This window comes from Notolepis coatsorum (assembly GCF_963971535.1).
Source record: "Notolepis coatsorum genome assembly, chromosome: 1".
Taxonomy (NCBI): Eukaryota; Metazoa; Chordata; class Actinopteri; order Aulopiformes; family Paralepididae; genus Notolepis; species Notolepis coatsorum.
The window spans coordinates 152,091,862-152,113,536 of NC_140165.1; the positions used below are offsets into that span (position 1 = coordinate 152,091,862).

Consider the following 21,675-nt stretch of genomic DNA (forward strand, 5'->3'; position numbering starts at 1 on the left):
CCCCGTCGCCTTCGAGATGATCGGCCAGTTTGAGTACCGGTCCACCGTCACGAGGTAGTGCACGCCCCTGTGCATGAAGAAGTCCGAACACACCGCCTGAAAAGGGTAAACAACTGGGATCGGCGGGGTTGGCGGCGCTCCAGGCTGTGAAGGTGCCATCCGGTGGCAGTGCTCGCAGTTCCTCCGAGTGGCGCTGATGTCAGCCGACATGCCTGGCCAGAACACAGAGGATTCTGCGCGGGCGGTCATCATCGATACGCCCTGGTGGGCAGCGTGTAGGGCGCTCAGCACTTCTCTGCGGAGAGAGAGTGGTATAATCACCCTGTCCTTGTACAAGACCACCCCATCAGTTGATGTGATGTTCTCACGGTACTGGTGGAAGTCACGGATCGTCGTCGGCATCTCGAATTTTGAGTCGGGGATGCCGTCCGTCGCCATTTCCTCCAGGGTGCGCATCTCACCATCGCTGCTGGTGGCCTCCCTGACACGATCCCATGTCACTGACCGCAATGATTCAAGGCCCGCAGCACACCATGCCAGGTCATCCTCCTCAGTGTCGTCGTCATTCCCTGGCTCGGTCTGGCGTAGGAAGGACAGTACATCAGTGTGCGTACTGGGTGGGAGGTGGGCGTTGTCATCTGGAAGGTCCATAAGTGATGGCCGTGTGGTGCCAACCGGCCTACGTGACATGGCGTCCGCCGCCTTGTTCCTCATGCCCGGGACATGCACGATGCGGAAACGATAACGCAAGGTCTTCTCCTTGAGGTTCCGTAGGCGTGGGTTTGGTATGTCATCGAGCGCCCTGTCTGCAAGGAGTCTCAGCAGCGGCTTATGGTCTACAGCTACAATCAAGTCCTCGCATCCCAACACAAAGTAGCGTGCCTTGTCCAATGCGTCCGCGACCGCAAGAGCCTCGCCCTCTATGGGCGCGTACCTGGACTCCGCCGCATGCGTGAATCTGCTGCCAACCAGGGTTATCTTCCACCCATCAGTGCAGCAGAAGGGTCTGACTGGCATACATCGGCAATGTTTCTGGAATAACCAGAATCCAATGCCCTCCTTTGACCAGTCCGTGGCGATACATGTTGGCCTGGTTTTGTCAAAAATGCGGACACCACGCTCAATTTCTTCGATGATCACATCCTTTGACTCACGGAATATGTCTTCCAACTCCGCGGACCACTCGAAGCGTTCTCCACTCTTCAGGAGCTTCCGGAATGGCTGCATACGCTTGGCCATACTGAAGGCGTAGGCCACCTGGTTGACCAGCCCGAACCACGACCTGATGTCCGTGACATTACGTGGTTGTGGGAAGTCGTGTATCGCCTCCAGGTAGCGACTGCACGGTCGCACATCAGTCATGGTGATTGTAAAGCCAGCGAAGTCCACCGTGGGTGCGCTAAAAATGAACTTCTCCGGGTTGAGGACTATTCCATTCCGGCCGCATATGTCCAGCCACTGGACCGCCTGGAAGTAGCTCTCCTCAATCGTATCTGACCATAGTAGCGTGTCGTCTATGCACTTAGTTTTGTTGCCTATGTCCGCGACAACCTCGTCATACCGTCGCGAGTAACCGTCCCCCGATGCCATGTACCCCTGCGGGGCCGACAGGTACCGGTAGCGGCCCCATGGGGTTATGAACGTCGTCTTGTGGCGATCGTCCTTGTGTAATGGGACGCTGTGGTAACCATTCCAGGCATCAAACACAGTCTTGAGTTTCCCGTTAGGCACACATCTCGCTTGGTGGAATGGAGATTGGGTGTGGTGGGTCTCGCGGAGTGCATACTTGTTCAGGGCCTGGAAGTCGACAGTGCGTCGCGGTTTGCCTGTCTTCTTCGCGCAGATCACCATGCGATGACACCACGTCACCGGTGTACCGATTGGTACTTCCTCCAACACGCCGAGGCGGACGTCCTGGTCGAGGCCTGCCTTTACCTCCTCTTGCCAGTGTAGGGCCACGGGGATGGGGGTGTGACAGGCAACCGGTGTCGCATCCTCATTAAGCATGAGGCGGAGTGGTGGGCCGGTCATTTTCGGTAATGTCTGGTGGGGGCATGTGTTAAATGTGCTCTGAGCGTACAGTTCTAACAAGTGTCTCCGTAACGCCTTCCTGTTAGCCTCGATCGCCAACATGGGGAGTGTGGTTGGCCTGGTCGGCGGCTCCGCACGCCGCGGGCAGTCACATACTTCTGATGTCGCCAGATTCACCTCCCCGAGTGTTGGGAACTGGGCGGAGATCATTCCCAGGTCCACGCAGGCTGCGCGGGAGAGAAATATGCGGTCTGAGGTGTCCGTCACATACGCGATTTGGCGTGTCTCCAACCTTCGAGCGTCACCACTGTTGCCGGCGAATCTGACTACCGCAGCTCCGAGGATCCGAATTCCCTTATTGTTCGCAGCTTTCATGGTCATGGATACGGGGATGAGGTCCTCTGTGCTTAGGCCCATTTGTTGAGCGACTTTAATGCCGATCAGGCAGCTTTGGCATCCCGTATCGGCCATAGCAGGCAGGGATACTGCACGGGTGCGTTTTAGGAGGTCAAAACCCAGAGCCTTGTAATCCTCGTGCTCGGTGGTGAGAGTGAGGTTGACGTATGGCTGCGGGCTGGACGCACGCTTCATCCACTTGTCGCACATATCATCGTACAGGTGGTGAGCGAGGGGAAGCGTGCGTAACTCGCCATCTGTGCTGATTGTGCATAGCTCAACGAATGCTGCTGTCTGCTCGTCACACGTCCAGTCTGTCTCTCCGGGTGGGGGCCTAGTCGATCGGCCACCCAGGCAGGCCCTCTCGAGGTGATTCTGGCGGCCACACTTCCGACACTTTTTACCGTATGCTGGGCACTCGGCACGTCTGGCGTGCCACTGGGGTGTTTTGCCGTGGCCCACCTCGCCGCAGTGGATGCATACCCCTTCGGGCTTGGCCTTTGGTTTCTCTAGCCTGGCTCCTCCTCTGGCGCGGGTGTCCTGTTGTCTCACCCGCCTGTACGAACTGCTGACCGTGTCCGCGCTCTGAGGGTCAAGCAGGCGCGATGCAGAGCGCTTTCCAGACTCCTTAGCCTCGATATACTCGATCATGTCCTTTAGTGGCATGTTCTGGTTCTTCTCACCGAGCAGGTCGAGCTGTATTTCCGAATCTGCAATGCCACGGGCAATCACGTCACGTAGGATCTCTTCCGTGAAGTCGTTGACTTGGTCGCACCCTGTCCTAGTGCATTTCATCTGGTACTTGCACGTGTCCGCCTGCCCCTTGATGCGGGCGTGGAACGACCGGATGGGCTCTTCATAACCCTGCCGCATGTTAGACAGGGCTGCCCGAGCTACCATGGTGTTCTCTGCGCGAACGGCGAGTGCCTTCATGGCAGCGAGGACGTCCTCCTCGTCGTTGCCCGCTAGGCTCCTGCCTGCCGCGCGTGTGAGGTCCTTCCTCAGATCCTCCTCGCAGCACTCCAGTAGCTGTGAAACTATGTCGGGCCCGACCAGCTTGGTGCCTGTTTTATACTCACCCCAGCGGGTTACAAAGTATGACCAGGCCTCGCCCGTTCCGGCCAGTGCTATGGAGGGACGCTTTAGCTTCTCCATTTTAGCATTTGCGCCCGGCGCCCAGGGGGCTGCGCCTGCGACATGTATAGTGGCGTGTACACTTAACATGGCCGCCACCACGGCCGCCGCTACATGCTCAGCTACATAGTCACAATCCTCAATAGGGCACTCTGCATTTATAAGCACCATTGTCAGTTATTTGGATGAATAATTAATAGCTTGCTTCCAATGTATAAAAATTACTTCAGACTACAGCTGTAGCTCCAAAAAAATAATCCCTTTTGGCATCTTCCGTTGGAACTAATAATAAAAGTCCACTATAATCCAATGAAAGCAAAAAAAAATCCATACCAATTGTCGACGTTAACAGTGTCCTGGTCCTTTAAGTCGACAAGGTGCCGTGTTGTTTGCCGACGGCTCCGTCGACTATCCGACTTTCTCCGGTCTGTTTGCGCACCTCGTCGTCCTCCTCTGATCCACAGTCCACTGATCATATCCGTTGGACTACATCCAGATATTTGTATATAAATAAGAACGATATTCCATTTGTTCCATCCAGTTTAATAAAGAAGAAAACAATATACAAATAAGTCTCGGACGACTGCAGGTGTATTTACAAGTAGCGTCTCAACTTCCTGTTCCGGTCGCTGCGCTACTGTGCAGGACCGTCTGTTATAGAGGCGCTGTCTAGATATTCTCTCAAGGAAAAAAAGGGGGAGGGACAATTTTCCTATCTGTGTTCGATGGTGTGTACTGAATGCGACTTGTGACGTCTTTTCAAATGGACCTAGGGAGGGTGGTTTGAAGCGACTAATAAGCTAATTAACAAATGTCTCTCATAAAGATACTTGGTTTGCGAACTAGCGTTAGCTAGTAGCTATTCATTGTTGATATGTTGTGAATTGCTCGCTTCAAATCGGAACGTGGCTAGCTAACATTACCTTGTCCTTGCTATTTGGCTAACGTTACTACTGACAACCAAAGTCTAGCATTGCTTTTGCTATAACGTTTTCTCACCCAGTTGGGCAACAATAGTTCGTTTATCTCTGGTTTCTCTCTTTGCAACGACAAAGGGAAGTATATTTTACGACTAGCCTGTTATTGTAACAATGGCGAGCGTGCATGAAAGTTTGTATTTCAATCCAATGATGACGAACGGTGTAGTTCACGCTAATGTCTTTGGCATCAAAGACTGGGTGACTCCGTATAAAATCTCTGTCCTTGCCTTGTTACATGAGATGTCAACGTCTAAAATGGCGTTGCCAGAGAGAAGGCGTCTTAACAAGCTCATTCTACCTCTACAACAGGTTGATTACCTTGCTTGTTTTAACACTGCATCATTGTGAAAAGTAAAAAATTAAAATAAAACATTAAGTAAGCATTGGCCTACCGTATAACTTGTTTTTATGTTTTTTTTCATTCCGGGTTCATCACTAGGGTCCAGACTTGCCTCTTGGTCAATTCCTTAAGACTGTTGAAGGTTGTTGCTCTCAAATAGCATATGATGTCAAATACAGGTATGCAGCAATGTTGACCTATTTGAAAAATGTTGATTTTGCCGTCAATTGCCTTGTTAGACTTGATTGAATTGATTGATTGATTGAAAAGTGTATTAACAGATTGCAGAATGGGTACAGTACAGTACAGCTCAATACATACAATTGTTAAGAGGATGCAGACCTGAGAAAGACTTTCGTCTTGTTTCCATCAGGGTCCCCCATTTTCAATTCATCATATGACACACATGACATACAGATAGACAGTACTGCTACATCTATACATTTATGACATACCAGATTTTCAAATACAGTACTGTTTGTGATACTAAAAAAATCCAGAAGAAGAGTGTATATACATTTGACATAGAAACTGTGCATTGGGGGAGGTTGGGTAGGTGGGGTGGGGCTGTACATTGGAGGTGGGGGGGGGGGGGGGGGGGTTGGGGGGGGGGGGACACACTGTACATTGGAATACTGACATACATTTGACATAGAGACTGTACATTGACATAGAGACTGTACATTGTACTGTGTAAGTGTTAAGTACATTGTACATTGTACTTAACCTGTTTGGTGTCGGGTCATTTTTGTAACTTGTTTGGTAACAACAGTTTTGTTGAATCACATAACATTTACATCAGCAGAGGCTGATATATTTGTTTTCTTCAAAAGCCTACGTGAGATGGCGGATGGGGAGCTGAAAGACATGGAATGCTTCTTTAACACAATTCCCACCCCCTTTAATGCATTTGATTCAGAGGCATATAAAACCAGTGTTGTGGGTGAGTATACTCATTTGACAATTATTAAGCCCTCAGATTTGTCATAATTCTCCATAGAAAGACTGTCCCATTCCTCTGTCTCTAATGCATGTTTTATTTTGTTTAGGTCTTTTTATGAGACACATGCTTCTAGCCTACAACAAGTTGTCCTTTAGTCAGGTGTACAAGCTGTACAAGTCCCTGCAACACTACTACCAGAGTAGTAAATATGCCCATCCTGATGACTCGGACATGGAATTGACCAACATTGAGGACACTGTTGGGGATAGATTGGAGAAGGAGGAGCTGGACACACCACTCCACATGTCAGAGCTGCGGTTGGTGATGATTCTTATTCATTTGAATGGGTTGAAAGTGAAACTAGTGTAGTTGCATATTACTGCAAATAAACATGAGCCCCTTCTACTTAGTTATGAAAATTAGTTGTATTAAACGGCTGTCCCCATGTTATGTCATCGGCCCTTTGATCTACCCCACACTGTAAGGCATCTAACGTATCCTCTTTTGCTGTTAGCGCTCTTGTCCTTTTGATACCACATATTAGAGCTAGTCGGCTACCAAATGTTGCTGAAGATCATCTTTGATTAACAGTAGCTAGCATTAGCTGTAACATTTTGTATCTTACATAGCAGGTCTAATAACCTGACCCGTCTGTTACACAGAACCATCTGGGAAGTTGTCCTTTGAAACTGTTTAGAATAGGACCAGCAAAAAAGGTGAATTCTGACATCTCGTGAATCCAGCTGCTGTGCAAGGTTACAGATCTAATGTTTGGTAGCAAAATGGACCTGTTAGTTTAGCACTAATGCTTGCTAAAAAAAATTGTTTATCTTAGACACATTTTGGGGTAGATTAGAAGGACCGATAACATCATAACCCGAGGGCAGCTATACATTACAAGAGACATAATTTGAATGGGAAAATGTGTAATAACAAAACGACTTGCTACAAAACATATTCAGAGAAAATTATTAAATGTGATGTTATTTTATGTTGTGTACAATTATAATCTACTGTATTTTGTAGTGAGGTGATTACATAATGATCTCTGCAGTGAGTGGTTGCCATGGTAAATAGGGAAACCACTGGATGGTGCATGTGTAGAAGGGGTCAGGTCGTGTTAGTTGCTGTTATCAAGATGGCGGTGGACTGAGCAGACCTCTCTTGAGAGACTTTAGCTATACTTAATACTAGGGGTGGGACGATACATCGATCCAGATCGATACATCGATGTAATTATCAACAATCGAATCGGATCGATGCGATGTAATAAGATCGATTCATATCGATACTCTTATTTTGAAAATCCTGTGGCGAGTCTCATATCTGCCCAAGAACAACAGCAGTAGCTCCGTGTGTGTAGATGTTACAGCATAGCATTCTCCCTTTCTGTGTGTGTGTGTGTGTGCGCGCGTCTTTGGAAAGACAAGATGAGGTCAGAGGAGTTTGATGTTTAAATGTTATTTAAACATAAACAATATAATACATAATAAATGTAGGCCTATACATGATCATGCAACATCAACAAATTGTTGTAGGAACGGTTTGGGAGAGGGAGGTTGTGAGTTTTGAGTTCCAAAAAATGTAGCTTAAAGTTTAAAGCTCAATATATAAAAACGTGGCACTTTACAGTGAACAGGAGGTCTATTTGTATTAAAAACAATAGATTGATTTTCCTTTAAATGTCTGGAAGAGCTCAAAAATACAAATGTCAAATGATATTTTCATTACCTTTTTTTTGTTGATCTAAATGTTACCGATTGTGTTAAATGGGCATATGATATCATCTCATATCGATCGCAGGCACCTGAATCTAATCGTATCGTATTGTATCGTGAGAGACTTTGTGATATCGGCAAATATCGTATCGTTGTCCAAAGAATCGATATCATATCGTATCATGATGAAACTGGTGATTCCCACCCCTACTTAATACAGTCCCTTATTTGCTTCCATAATAATAATAATACAATTAATACAGTCACCCATTGTAATCAGGATTGTTCACAGCAGATCTTGCACATGTTTCTCATTTGTCTATCACTTTTGTCTTACAGAAATGAGGATACTCCAAGCAGAGGTCCCCTTTCACAAAAACAAGCAGAGTACTTTCTTGCAAGACAGGTGAGAGTAAATGTCAAGGGTAAAATAAATCTGTACTTAGTTGGGAAAATAAAAATCACAAATGTATTGTGTTTGTGTTGAAACAAGCTGAGTGGTATTTCACACTGATGGAAACATCCTCTCCTTTCAGGCCTACCTGCTGAAGAATGATGAAAACAAAGCTTTAAAGCCGGCCGCTCTACAGGCTGAGCTCAACAACATGCTGAAGTTTAACCCAGACTTTGCAGAGGCGGTGAGGCTCGACTGCCACTTAAAGGGGACCGTTCTGATTTTTGGAACCCTAGCCCTATTTTTATTTTACTTACCAATGATGATGTTGATTGGCAGAGTTCTTTCTCAGCACAAGCCATGATGTTCTTCATACTAGCTCCGGATAGTTAGCCACAAACTAGGGCTGGGCGATATGGAAAAAAATCATATCGCGATAACGATATGATAATTTTATTTTATTTCTCGATATCGATAATTATCGAATTGTTATAAGTATAAAAAAAATAAAAAAAAAAATAAAAAAAAACATTTTTTTTTTTTTTTTTTTTTAACAACAGATGTATGTTTATTTTGCAGCAATTCTTTGTCATTGCCGCCATCTTTAGTGTTACATCCCCTCACACTCCAGTTCTCAGGCTGCAGCTGGTTTAAAAGCTAAAGTAAACCGGCTTCTCTGCTGGCTGTGGCTCCAGAGGAGTTGAACAGTTCTGGCTCTGCTAGTTTATTTTCGATCTTTTGGCGCTTTTTTGGTGGACAAACCACCGCACATGTGCACTGTGACTCGTGACTGGAGTCTAGTTCTGCTAGCACACATAGCCTACTGTGTACAGACGGTTTCAAAATGTATTTTAAATTAGAAAGCAAACAAAATTAATGGACAAGAGAAAAATAAATCTGAATTTGGTCAGTATTGTCATTTGGACAAGCAAAGCCATTACTTTAAGTTGCAGGCAAGAAAGACAAGTCTGTCCACTGTCTCTGGTTTTAAAACTGCCCTGTTGCAGGCAAAAAAAATTTTCTCGATTTTTCGATTTTTTTTTTTATTTCGATATTCGATATCGATTATTAAAATATATCGCGATATTTATCGTTATCGTTATATCGCCCAGCCCTACCACAAACCAATGCAAAGTCAATGGGGTCTAGCTCCAGTCTGTAGAAGCTGACTGAGGCTCTGTGGAGTAAAATTCAGTGAGCCTCTGTCAGCTTGTACTGTACAGACGGGAGCGTGACCCCTCACTGAAATTTACTCACATTGCACACAAACAAGAGTTCAGTGAGCCTCAGTCAGCTTCTACTCGACCCCATTGACTTGGTTTGTGGCTAACTAGTCAGAGCTAATATGAGGAACAGCATGGATTGTGCTGAGAAAGGACTCTACTGATAAAAAACAGAACTATCCCTTTAACCATACTCAATTATGTGACAATACATTTCATAGTGCTGTCTGAGTCAGAATATAGAGGCAGGTGTTTTACTAATCAGTAATACTGTGTTTTGTCCCAGCATTACCTGAACTACCTGAACAGCATGCGAGTCCAGGACATCTTCATCTCCGCCCACAGTCTGCTGCATTATTTTGATCGTCTCATCCTGTCTGGCAGCGAGGGCAAGAGTAATGGGGACGAGGGTTATGGGCGGAGCCTCCGCTACGCTGCCCTCAACCTAGCAAGCCTGCATTGTCGCTTCGGCCACTAGTGAGTAGCCATGGTGGGGGATGTCCATTAGGGTGGGGAGGCAGACCGGATGTGAAGGTGTAAACCATCATGGATCCATGCAAAATGATGGATTTTTACTATTTCTTTTCATCATCTACGATATATACATAATATATTATTGTAAAAAAGATATATACCTAAGAAAAAATAAACATTAAATAAAAAAACATCTTTGGAGCAGTATTAAAAAGTTTATTAAAATAGACCATTTTGAATGAAATAGGACAGCCGAAACCCGCCTAATTGTCTGCAGTCGACTAAAAACACCCTTCTTCAATCAATATCTGAAATGGAAAAAAAATAAAACCTTCGTACTGTCTTTTACTATCATGCACTTTTCTACAAAATAATCGTCCTTGCCTATTACTACCTACTATGCCAGGGGTGGCCAACCCGCGGATCTTTGCCCGTCAATGTGTGGCTCTTCCATCCATTGATTAAAAATTTTTTTTTTTTATTATTATTATTTTTGTATTCAATTCAATTCAATTATCTTTAATGACCACCCAGCCAGGCTCGTGGAATTAGATTTTAGTGCAGCATGTTACAGCATTGTTCCAACATAGAACATATAACATCACTTACAATACGTACATACTACATGCAGTTAAATACATAATTACAAGACCACAATATCAAATCCATTTGAGGTTATTGCTTATGTGGGTGCCGAGAAATTTGAAGGAGTCTGTGGTGATTATGGGTTTGGCGGAGATGGATATGGGGGTTTTGGGGTTTGGTTGGCGTCTGAAGTCGATGATGAGTTCTTGGGTTTTTGATGAGTTGAGGAGGAGGTTATTGTCTATGTACCAGGTGATTGTGTGGTTGATCTGTGTACGGTATTCTGTTTCATTGTCTGTGATGAGGCCTATAAGGGTTGTGTCGCATATTTGTATATTTTGATGGAGTTGTCGAGGGATATGAAGGTGGAAGGGGGAGGGGGGGGGGGGGGTGACTGTTCAAATCTTGTGTAGAAGATGTTGAGTTTGTCCGGGAGCTGGTCATCACTGTCAGATATGGGGGGGGGGGGGTCTTTTTGTAGTTGGTAATGTCCTGGAGTTTTTTCCAGATGGTTCTTGTATCATTGGTTGTGATTTGTTGTTCTAATTTCGCGGCATAGTTGGATTTTACTTTCCTTATTGCAGCCCTTAATTTGTATTTTGCAGTCACATAATGTTCTTATGTCACTCATTCCATAAGAACATAAAATAAACATTTACAGATTTTTTTTTAAATGGTCCATTTGCATGTTCTTGGTAACTGATTCTAGGGACATCTATGGATCTCAGGGGATGACATATTGTGTCTGTTACTAGGCTTGAGTAAATTGTAATGAACCAAAGGAGAATATCAATAAAACATTTATTAAAAAAAGAAAATTCTATCTTTGACTGTGAATAACACCATGCTAAAATTTACCAGACCTGAAAAATCAAAGCAAATGAATAAAGGGAAGATGATTAAACAGAAGGTTTTGTAGATACAGTACTGAATTCTGCCATCCGGACACATGCTATTTGAAATATGATTATAGAATATCAGGCCTATAAATGACCTTATTATGGCCAAGTCGCACATCTATGGATCGGGCCAAATCTCCCCTTTCCAATGGCAGAGTTCAATCTGGATTTAGTATCACCAGGCGTGATTCACAAACCGTGAATGAAATCTACTGTAAGTACAGTTACTTTTTTATAATTTCTCCACCATTTTTCATCATATTGCAACACAGTTTTTTGCTAGATGTACACAGAAAGGTAGAGAAACTAACTGCATTCTGTTTTATGGCAATAACGTTCAGGTTTGTGGGAGATAATCCCGAAAAATAAGAGAAATAAAAAAGTAAATCCAGAAGTCAGATGATTGACAGGGGCTGCATGAGCTGGGTTGTGTAGTTTTTCTAAATTTGAAAGCCCATCGAAAGCCCTGGGTATCTTCCTTCAAAAGACTACACTCACTTTTGGCTGCTCCACTTCCTCCCGTCAATATGCGCCGGTTTCCAACTCAATGCCCTGAGATTTCTATAATCTTATATTTCACTAATAACAGTTAAAATCATTGGTAAACAAACGTAATGCTGACACTTTGACTGCTGTTTTGACAGGGTTAGGGTCTTTACTCTTGGCTACATTTGAAAAGAAAACGCAACATTAATTCATACATTCTGTAGAGATGGATTTATGGCGTGATGTCATTTGCACAGAGGTTTAACCCTGTGAGGCCCAAATAAAAAAGACATTACCAACTTCAGAGGCCAGAGGGTGGGACCTATAAACACATTTACTATCCAATAGCATTGTGAGGCTGAACAACAGGACCCATTGACTATGTACATGTGCTTACAACATTTTAAATAAACATTTACAGACAGTACTTTTAACCCTGTGAGGCCCAACTAAAAAATACATTAGCAACTTCAGAGGGTAGGACCTATAAACACATGAAGGGTGCCGTGACTGAAAAAAAAGGTTGAGAAATTCTGGTATATATGGTGTGGCTCTTTGTGGTACCATAGTAATTTTTGTGGCTTAGTCTCTGACTGGTTGGCCACCCCTGTACTATGCTAATATATATATATACTGTTATGCACTCAAGACTGTAGCACCCAAGTTCAACAGAACTTGTAAGTTGCTTTGCATAAAAGCTAAATGACTAAATGTAAATGTACATTTTGTATTACAAGTCATATCAAAGTGCAATTGGTATCGGAAAACTATGCCGTCAAATATTGTTATATGGTCAAAATTAAGGAAATAAAATACTGTGATATGATATTTTTGGTCATATCGCCCAGCCCTAATATCCATGCTGTACTGGTACTGTCTGTAATTATACCACCTTTTTCAAATTAAATACTAGCTCATACATGACTGAATGAATTTAAAATGTAACATTTATATTATTATTATTTTCCCTCAGTCACCAGGCTGATCTGGCTCTAAAAGAGGCCATCCGCATTGCCCAGGAGTCTAATGATCATGTGTGCCTGCAGCACTGTCTGGTAAGAACCTTGTTGATACTATGAGGGAGAATTAGTTGATGAATTGACCTCAAATTGATCTCAAACCCTGCCCTCTTGATCCTCCAATCACAACTGTTGCTTCCCTCAGTTGTGATTGGAGGATCAAGAAAAGAGGGCAGGGTTTGAAATAGGTAAATTACTTGCCACTTAACATAACACTCTCTCTCTTTCTGTCTGTCTTGTTTTCTCCCTCCCTCCCTCCCTCCATCCTTTCCTTCCTTCCTTCCTTTGTGCCATGCCTCAGAGTTGGCTATACACACTGGAACAGATGAAGGGATCAGATAGCCCTGTGTTAACTGAGGACTCAGTGAAAATGGCCACCCATTTCTGCCTACCAGTAAGTCCCAACATGTCGGATGTAGCATTTAATTGCACCCAGACATAATTATGTATTAACCACCACGCCCATTTATCACATGCTTCCTCACCAGTATCTGGCATCTCTGGGCATCCAGTCGTTGGTCCAGCAGGGGGCGATACAGGGTAAGACGGCCCATGAACTGATGGATGCACAGAAGGTCACAGAGATCCTACATTGGAAGCACAGCCTGTCGGAGCTGATAGAGATCAGCCTGGCCCAGACCACCTCCATATGGAGGATGTACGGAAAGAGGTCAGGCTCCTCATACTCATCACCATAATGCACTGTGACAATGGGAATGCACAGTGACTTGACAGTAGATTATGTGTAGACACATGTAGTGTCCCCTTCACCGCATCATCAATCACATTATGGGTAGGAAAGTGTTTTGCTGCTCAGTGTTATTATCATCTGATCTGTCCGGTCTCCGTGTCGCACGCAGCACCATGGCCCAGCAGCAGGCCCAGTTGCTTCTGAACATGAGCAGCCTGGAGCCGGTCAACTTCGGCGTCCACCAGAACAACACGGAGGCATTTGCCGTGGCACTTTGCCACCTGGCCGAGCTGCATGCTGAGCAGGTAGTGCATTTGACCTCCTGTCTCTTGTCTGGCTTCTCTTCTGTCCCTATCTTACATACTCGTCATTAGCTGGAACAGCCTCACAGCTAGGTAATCAAAATGTATCATGTCACATTTCCAGCTCCCAAGCGGCACTCCATTGTTGGCTGATAGTTAAGCCTTGTTTCCCATGTATTATGCCTTGTAGTGGGATAGCAAGCCTTGTTTTCCATGTAGTAAACTTTGTAATAAGATAGTAAGCATTCTTCCATGTATTATGCCTTGTAGTAAAATACTGAATATGTCCCATGATTTAAGCCATAGATGTTTTCTGTGTATTAGCTTTGTTTGTCCATGTATTAAACTGTGTTAGATCGTTGGTATTGTCTTCCACGTATCAAGCTTTGTAGTAAGATACTAAGCCCCGTTTGTTTTCCATGCAAGTCTTGTAGTAAGATGTTTTCCATGTTCATGTTATTCTGCTGCAGGGCCTGTATGGTGCTGTGGCAGAGATTCTCAAGCATTTGAAGCAGCAATTCCCTCCTCACACACAGCATGCCAAGGTGAGTTTACTCAGTCCGATTATATTTTGGGGACGTTTCTGATTTGTTTGCCAGTATAGAGTGGAGAGAAGGGGCGACATTGGGGTTGATCCAATTTGATGCAACATGCGATACCGAACTTGAGCTCACAATATTGTAATTATATGGTACAGGCCTTTTGTCTGTTGACTTAAAGGACGACTCCACTTTTTTTGGAAATTAGCTTATTTAACATCTTCCCTGGAGTTAGACAAGAAGATGCATACCTTTTTTGTCTCTGTGCGTGCATTTTAGCTTTGGGAATAGACGCTCCGTTAGCATAGCTTAGCTTCATCACTGGAAGTGGGGGAGGACAGTAGCCTTACAGTGCCTTACAGTGTATTGCAAGGTCTGACATTGACCAAACTTGATATGCATGACCTTGGTGGGCTCTAGGTCAACTCCTGAAAAGGGGGTCAATGTCAGACCTTGCAATCAAAAGTTAGGGGGCGCACTGAAATTATGGCAAGGGTTATTAGCCCCCTAACTTTGATTGCAAAGTCTGACATTGACCCCCTTTTCAGGAGTTGACCTAGAGCCCACCAAGGTCATGCATATCAAGTTTGGTCAATGTCAGACCTTGCAATACACTGTAAGGCACTGTAAGGCTACTGTCCTCCCCCACTTCCAGTGATGAAGCTAAGCTATGCTAACGGAGCGTCTATTCCCAAAGCTAAAATGCACGCACAGAGACAAAAAAGGTATGCATCTTCTTGTCTAACTCCAGGGAAGATGTTAAATAAGCTAATTTCCAAAAAAAGTGGAGTCGTCCTTTAACAATAGCTTCTTTCCAACCACTTATTAACTATGTTATATTATTGGAAAAGCAAAATGATTATTTCTACCACGTTAGCATAAACCTGAATGCTATCAAATGGAAAAGCTAATTGTGAAAGCTTTGTGTCTGTGAAACAGCTCTGGATGCTCTGTGACCTGAAGATCCAGTTTGAAAAGCATATGAATGATGGGAAATACCACTTGGCGGAGCCCCACGTCACGGCCATTGCTGCCTTGAACAAAACGGAGGGTCTCTACAGGTAATGAATGAATGAATGAATGAATGAATGAATGAATGAATGAAAACTTTATTTAACAGATTGCAGAATGGGTACAATACAGTACGGCTCAATACATACAATTGTTAAGGGGATGCAGACCTGAGAAAGACGTTTGTCTTGTTTCCATCAGGGTCCCCCATTTTCAATTCATATAGACATTTATGACATACACAACATACATGACATTTATGGCATAGGGACATATAGGTATTTAGTACTGATACATTTGTGACATAACGGTATTCAAATATACAGTACTGTTACCCCTAGATCCTGACAGAGTATATACATATGATGGGGAGGGGACTGTACATTAGGAGGGGGTGGGAGGGAAGTATACATACGGCAGGGAGGGAATATATACATGCGGTGGTGAGGAGACTGTCTATTAGGAGGTGGTGGGGGTTTTGGGCATTTACGGTGGCCAGTTTCGAATTGCAGCCTCCCGTAGGTGCTCTTTAAGAGCGGTTTTGAATGTTTACAGCTTTGGGTAGGGCGTTCCACATTGTTGTGGCATAATTGCGAAACGTGTTTAGTCCCTTGTTTGAGCCGAATCTGGGTTTAACATGATTTGTTGAGCTTCCTCTGGTGTAGTGGTTGTGGTATTCACTGACCTTTGGGAAGTATTTTGACATGTACATGGGCACCCCGGTCGTATAGTGTATCTTGTAGACCAGGCCCATTGCAAGTTGCTGTACTCTGTCGTCTACTCTAAGCCATCCTAGGTTGTCAAAGTGGGCAGGGGTGAGGTGGGTTCTGGGGTTCAGGTCAAGTAGTAGTCTGACCAGTTTGTTTTGTGATGTTTGTAATTTTGTTTTAAGCGCCTTTGAGGTGCTTTGGTACCATGAGGTGCACGCATAGTCATAGTACCCTTGAATGAGTGCTCCTGCCAGAGTCTTCAGGGTATTCTTGTTTACCAGAGAGGAGATCCGGTACAAGAATCTAGTTCGTTGGTTGACTTTTTTTTATTACATTGGATGCCATTTTGTCACAGGAAAGATTTGCCTCTAGGATGGAACCCAGGTAGGTAATTTCGTCTTTCCTTGTGACAATATTGTCACCCACTGTAACTGAGAAACCGTCTGTCTTGCTGAGTTTGTTATTTGATCCGAAGAGAATGGACTCTGTTTTACCCAGGTGTAATGATAGTTTGTTATCAGCGAGCCATATGCAGATTTTGCCTAGTTCCGTGCTGAGGGTTTTTTCAACCTGCAATTTGTTCTTGTCAGAGACCAGCAGGGCTGAGTCGTCCGCAAACAGGAACAAGTTGCAGTCACAGGCTGACGACATGTCATTTGCATAAATTAGGAAGAGTAGCGGTCCTAGTATGCTTCCTTGTGGAACACCACAGCTCACTGTGAGGGGGGGGGGGATAGAGTACCGTTTACCTCTACCATCTGTTCTCTCCCCTCCAGGTAGGATTGCATCCAGCTCACTGATAAGCTATCAAAACCAATTGCTTTTAGCTTGTCTATTAGAATGGAGTGATTGACAGTGTCGAAGGCCTTTTGTAGGTCCAGCATGACCATGCCGCAGTATTTGCCCGCGTCCACCTCTTGTTTGATGTGGTCGTTCAAGCTCTTGATCATCAAGCCTGTCTTGTACACGTTGTCGTCTGTGTTCTATTCATGACATGGTGTATTGTGTTCGACAGGAAAGCTCAGGTTCTGAAGGCGTTGAATCGAACCACAGAAGCATACAGCATCTTGCAGAGGCTACAGGTCCACTGTGAGAAGACCAAATGTACAGAGACAATCATCAGGTAGGAGAGCAGACGCAAGCCTGGAGAACCTGGATCTGTGTTTTTAGACTAGACAAGATGATGATGATTATGAGCTGTAACGAGTTTGTCAAAGAATCTGGTGTGTTTATCGTGTAACAGCTTTGTTTGTGTATTTCCAAATGCCTCATCCAGGGTGATGCTGTCTACTGCTGAGCTCCACTGGGAATCATCTGGTTTCTCCACCGCACTTCCTCTCCTGCTGCAGGCCTTGGCTCTGGCTAGACAGCACCATCTACAGGCTCTGGCGTCTGAGACCATCCTACACTTGGCCTTCACTCAGGTTGGTCAGCCACACGCATTCTGTCCTAGTTTGCCCGTAACAAACACACCATTGTAGATGTGGTTACAGCTCCAACACATGCAAATTCCCCAAACCCTAATCTCCCATCACTGTTTGTTTATGCAAAACAAAACCAGCACAGTCACGTGTCCTTAAAAGACCCGTTTTGACTTCTTGCCATTAGTAGAGATCTTTTGTGTACAATTGTGTGTACTTAATACAGCGTATTTATATACAGTGTATTTATACAGCGTATACTTTAGTGAGTCAGTGGTACACAGGTTGAAGAAACATGGCTTGGATTCAAAACCAAATTCACAACAATACTCAACAACATGGCACCCCTAAGAACCACCAGGGTTAAAAATCGCACCGAGCCATGGATGCACACTGAAATACTGGCCGCTATGAAAACCAGAGACAAAAAATGCTCTGAACTTCATAAAAGTCAGACAAAGCTTTCCAAAAGCTCAAACAGTGAATTCCAAGCCCACGTGGTTGAACAAAAAATTCAAAGAAACAGACTAAGAAATGACGTAAACACCATGATCAAAACTGCAAAAAAGAATTTCATCAATTGCAAAACTGAGGAAAACAAAAACAAACCACGTGAACTTTGGAAATTACTCAATAATCAACTAGGCTGCAGTAAAAAACTTAAAACCAGATTCTCAAACATAAAGACGGACAACACGCTCATCACAGACAAGCTGGATGTAGCCAATTACTTAAACATCTTCTTCACAAACATAGCCACAACACTGGTAAACAAACTACCCTCCCACTCAGGGCATTATGGGGTAGAACACATAGTAGCCTACTACAAAAACCTAGGGGTCCGCAAAGACGACTTCAAACTAGAAATGGTAACAACCGATGAGGTACTCAAAAAACTGAGCGCCCTCCAACCTAACAAGGCCACTGGCCATGACAACATCCCCTCCAAATTCCTCAGAGACTCAGCAGCCGCCATCAGCCGCCATCACCCCAGTCATCACACACATAATAAACCTCTCCATAAAACAGGGACACGTCCCCAAGGACTTCAAAATTGCGAGAGTGACCCCTCTGCACAAAAAGGGCAGCAAATTAGACCCAGGCAACTACCGCCCTGTTTCTATTCTTACCTCCATCTCGAAAGTCATGGAGAAAATAGTCTACGAACAGGTCGAAAAGTACCTGGCGGAAAATAATCTAATCTACGAATTCCAATCTGGCTTCAGAACATCCCACTCCACTGACACATGCCTTCTCTATTTGAACAACCACATCAAACAAGAGGTGGACGCGAGCAAATACTGCGGCATGGTCATGCTGGACCTACAAAAGGCCTTCGACACTGTCAATCACTCCATTCTGATTGACAAGCTAAAAGCAATTGGTTTTGATAGTTTATCAGTGAGCTGGATGCAATCCTACCTGGAGGGGAGAGAACAGATGGTGGAGGTAAACGGTACCCTATCCCCCTCCCTCACAGTGAGCTGTGGTGTTCCACAAGCAAGCATACTAGGACCGCTACTGTTCCTAATTTATGCAAATGACATGTCGTCAGCTTGTGACTGCAACTTGTTCCTGTTTGCGGACGACTCAGCCCTGCTGGTCTCTGCCAAGAACAAGTTGCAGGTTGAAAAAACCCTCAGCTCGGAACTAGGCAAAATCTGCATATGGCTCACTGATAACAAACTATCATTACACATGGGCAAAACAGAGTCCATTCTCTTCGGTTCAAATAACAAACTCTGCAAGACCGACGGCTTCTCAGTTACAGTGGGTGACAATATTGTCACAAGGAGAGATGAAATTACCTACCTGGGTTCCATCCTAGAGGCAAATCTTTCCTGTGACAAAATGGCATCCAATGTAATAAAAAAAGTCAACCAACGAACTAGATTCTTGTACCAGATCTCCTCTCTGGTAAACAAGAATACCCTGAAGACTCTGGTAGGAGCACTCATTCAAGGGTACTACGACTATGCTTGCACCTCATGGTACCAAAGCACCTCAAAGGCGCTAAAAACAAGATTACAAACATCACAAAACAAACTGGTCAGACTTCTACTTGACCTTACCCCTAGAACCCACCTCACCCCTGCCCACTTTGACAACCTAGGATGGCTTAGAGTAGACGACAGAGTACAGCAACTTGCAATGGGCCTGGTCTACAAGATACACTATACGACTAAGGTACCCATGTACATGTCAAAATACTTCCCAAAGGTCAGTGAATACCACGACCACAACACCAGAGGAAGCTCAACAAATCATGTTAAACCCAGATTCGGCTCAAACAAGGGACTAAACACATTTCGCAATTATGCCACATCAATGTGGAACGCCCTACCCAAAGCTGTAAAGGAATGTGAATCCCTACCCACATTCAAAACCGCTCTTAAAAAGCACCTACGGGAGGCTGCAATTCGAAACTGGCCACCGTAAATGTCCAAACCCCCCCACACCCAACCCCTCCTAATAGACAGTCTCCTCCCCACCGCATGTATATATTCTCTCCCCGCCGTATGTATATTTCTCTCCCACCCACCCACCCCCTCCAAATGTACAGTCTCCTCGCCACCGTATGTATATATTCTCTCGCCACCATATGTATATTTCTCTCCCACCCACTCACCCCCTCCTAATGTACAGTCCCCTCCCCATCATATGTATATACTCTGTCAGGATCTAGGGGTAACAGTACTGCATATTTGAATACCGTTTATGTCACAAATGCATCAGTACTAAATACCTATATGTCCCTATGCCATAAATGTCATGTATGTTGTGTATGTCATAAATGTCACTATGAATTGAAAATGGGGGACCCTGATGTAAACAAGACACACGTCTTTCTCTGGTCTGCATCCCCTTAACAATTGTGTGTATTGAGCCGTACAGTATTGTACCCATTCTGCAATCTGTTAAATAAAGTTTTCATTAATTCATTCATTCAGTCGTTTTTAAACATCATTCACTGCTATTCATATTGAAACGGTGTGTAAAAACACTCTGCGAGACTTGGACGTTGCTAGGTACAGTAGGGAATTCACACTTTTGAAAATCACTGTCATTATTTGTATATAAAATGGCTGTATTACTATAATACAAGTTCAAATTTACACATTGATTTCAAATCACCTCTACCTACCGAGTCCTGTGGTTGGAGTTCTGGATGGGGTCTTGGAAGCTTGTGAAAATAGATTTGCTCTTTTTTTTTGTATTTGTGTATAGCTACCACAGCCTTGAACCACGCAATGCAACTTTCAGCCAATCGTTGACCTCCATTATACTTGGGTTCAATCACAACAGAGCCATGGGAGCCGTTGAGACACATTTTACTCTTGGAAAGAATTGTTCCTTACAAGTGCTGGATTTTTTACTTGAATTTTTGCTTGGAAGAGGGATTTCAATGACACAGTGAGATTTAGCTAATGTTGACATATTTTCAGGTACATTCCGTAACATTGATTGAAATATGGAAAGCAATTTTGGGGGAAATGGTCAAGGTTTATGTAAATGATGTGGCGTGTAGTGAGACTGGTGTGATCCTTTTTTAAATCATTTTGTGTTGTTGTTTTGCTTCTTTTCTCCAGCTGATGTTGGGGATTCCTGAGCAGGCGCTGAGTGTCCTCCATGAAGCCATGGAGCCGGTTCTGGCCCATGGAGCCGTCATGGACAAAGGCCGTTCTCTGCTGCTGACTGCTCGCTGTCAGATGGCTATGGCTGGGTTCAAGCCCAACGGACAAGGGCACACAGGTAACTGCCATGGCCCTTTTGTCAAGTATTAATCCCCATCATAGATTTCCTGTGTTTGTTGTTCTAAAGCTTCTGTGTAAACAGTTGTGTTGTTTTTACCCCTCCAGCTCTGGCAATTCAGACACTAGATGAGGCCGCAGCCTATTTTTCCATGTTGAATTGTAAGGAGCGGCTGCGTGAAGTCTACTACCTGCAGGCTCAGCTGTGCCACTCGTTGGGACAAACCCCCCAACGTAACAAGTGTGCCATGCTCTTCCGTCTGCTGGACCAGGAGCTGCAGTCACCGGCACCAGCGGTTGCCATGCGACTCTAACTATCCCCCTCTTTCCACCAACAGTAGATGATGCTGCATTATGGGGGGGGGGGGGGGTTCAAAAACCGATACCGTTAAAAGAAAATATTACCTTTTGGGTAAATTGTTTTACAATAAGCGATAAAACAATTTATGTTTTGGGACTCTTGTACAATAAACATGAATCTTTATGTCATCTTTGTTATAAGTATGTCATCTTTGCCATTACACTCTCCATGTTGTGCAGCAGTTGTCATTTCTTTGAGTTACGAAATAGATTTACTGTCTGATGATTACCACCAGATGGTGGTGAAGATATGGCCTCTTTGGTAGA

General features: G+C 44.3%; 1 protein-coding gene across 1 annotated transcript; it reads left to right on the plus strand.

Moving 5' to 3' along the window:
* Positions 1 to 4,299: 4,299 nt before the first annotated feature.
* On the plus strand, positions 4,300 to 21,399 carry anapc5 (anaphase promoting complex subunit 5). Its single transcript, XM_084315512.1, has 17 exons — positions 4,300 to 4,850; positions 4,981 to 5,060; positions 5,715 to 5,824; positions 5,931 to 6,141; positions 7,882 to 7,948; positions 8,079 to 8,180; positions 9,446 to 9,636; positions 12,577 to 12,658; positions 12,924 to 13,016; positions 13,111 to 13,292; positions 13,483 to 13,618; positions 14,086 to 14,160; positions 15,094 to 15,215; positions 16,891 to 16,998; positions 17,152 to 17,299; positions 20,887 to 21,049; positions 21,157 to 21,399. The coding sequence occupies exons 1-17, from the start codon at positions 4,653 to 4,655 to the stop codon at positions 21,360 to 21,362; spliced, it is 2,274 nt and encodes a 757-aa protein (XP_084171638.1). The 5' UTR covers positions 4,300 to 4,652; the 3' UTR covers positions 21,363 to 21,399.
* The last annotated feature ends 276 nt before the right edge of the window (positions 21,400 to 21,675 follow it).

Bases quoted from the DNA above. Each gene is read 5' to 3' on its own strand.
- anapc5 (XM_084315512.1), top strand. From the start codon at position 4,653: ATGGCGAGCGTGCATGAAAGTTTGTATTTCAATCCAATGATGACGAAC. The intron at 14,161-15,093 runs GTGAGTTTACTC...TCTGTGAAACAG, and splicing joins CTCACACACAGCATGCCAAG to CTCTGGATGCTCTGTGACCT. The intron at 21,050-21,156 runs GTAACTGCCATG...TTACCCCTCCAG, and splicing joins CAACGGACAAGGGCACACAG to CTCTGGCAATTCAGACACTA.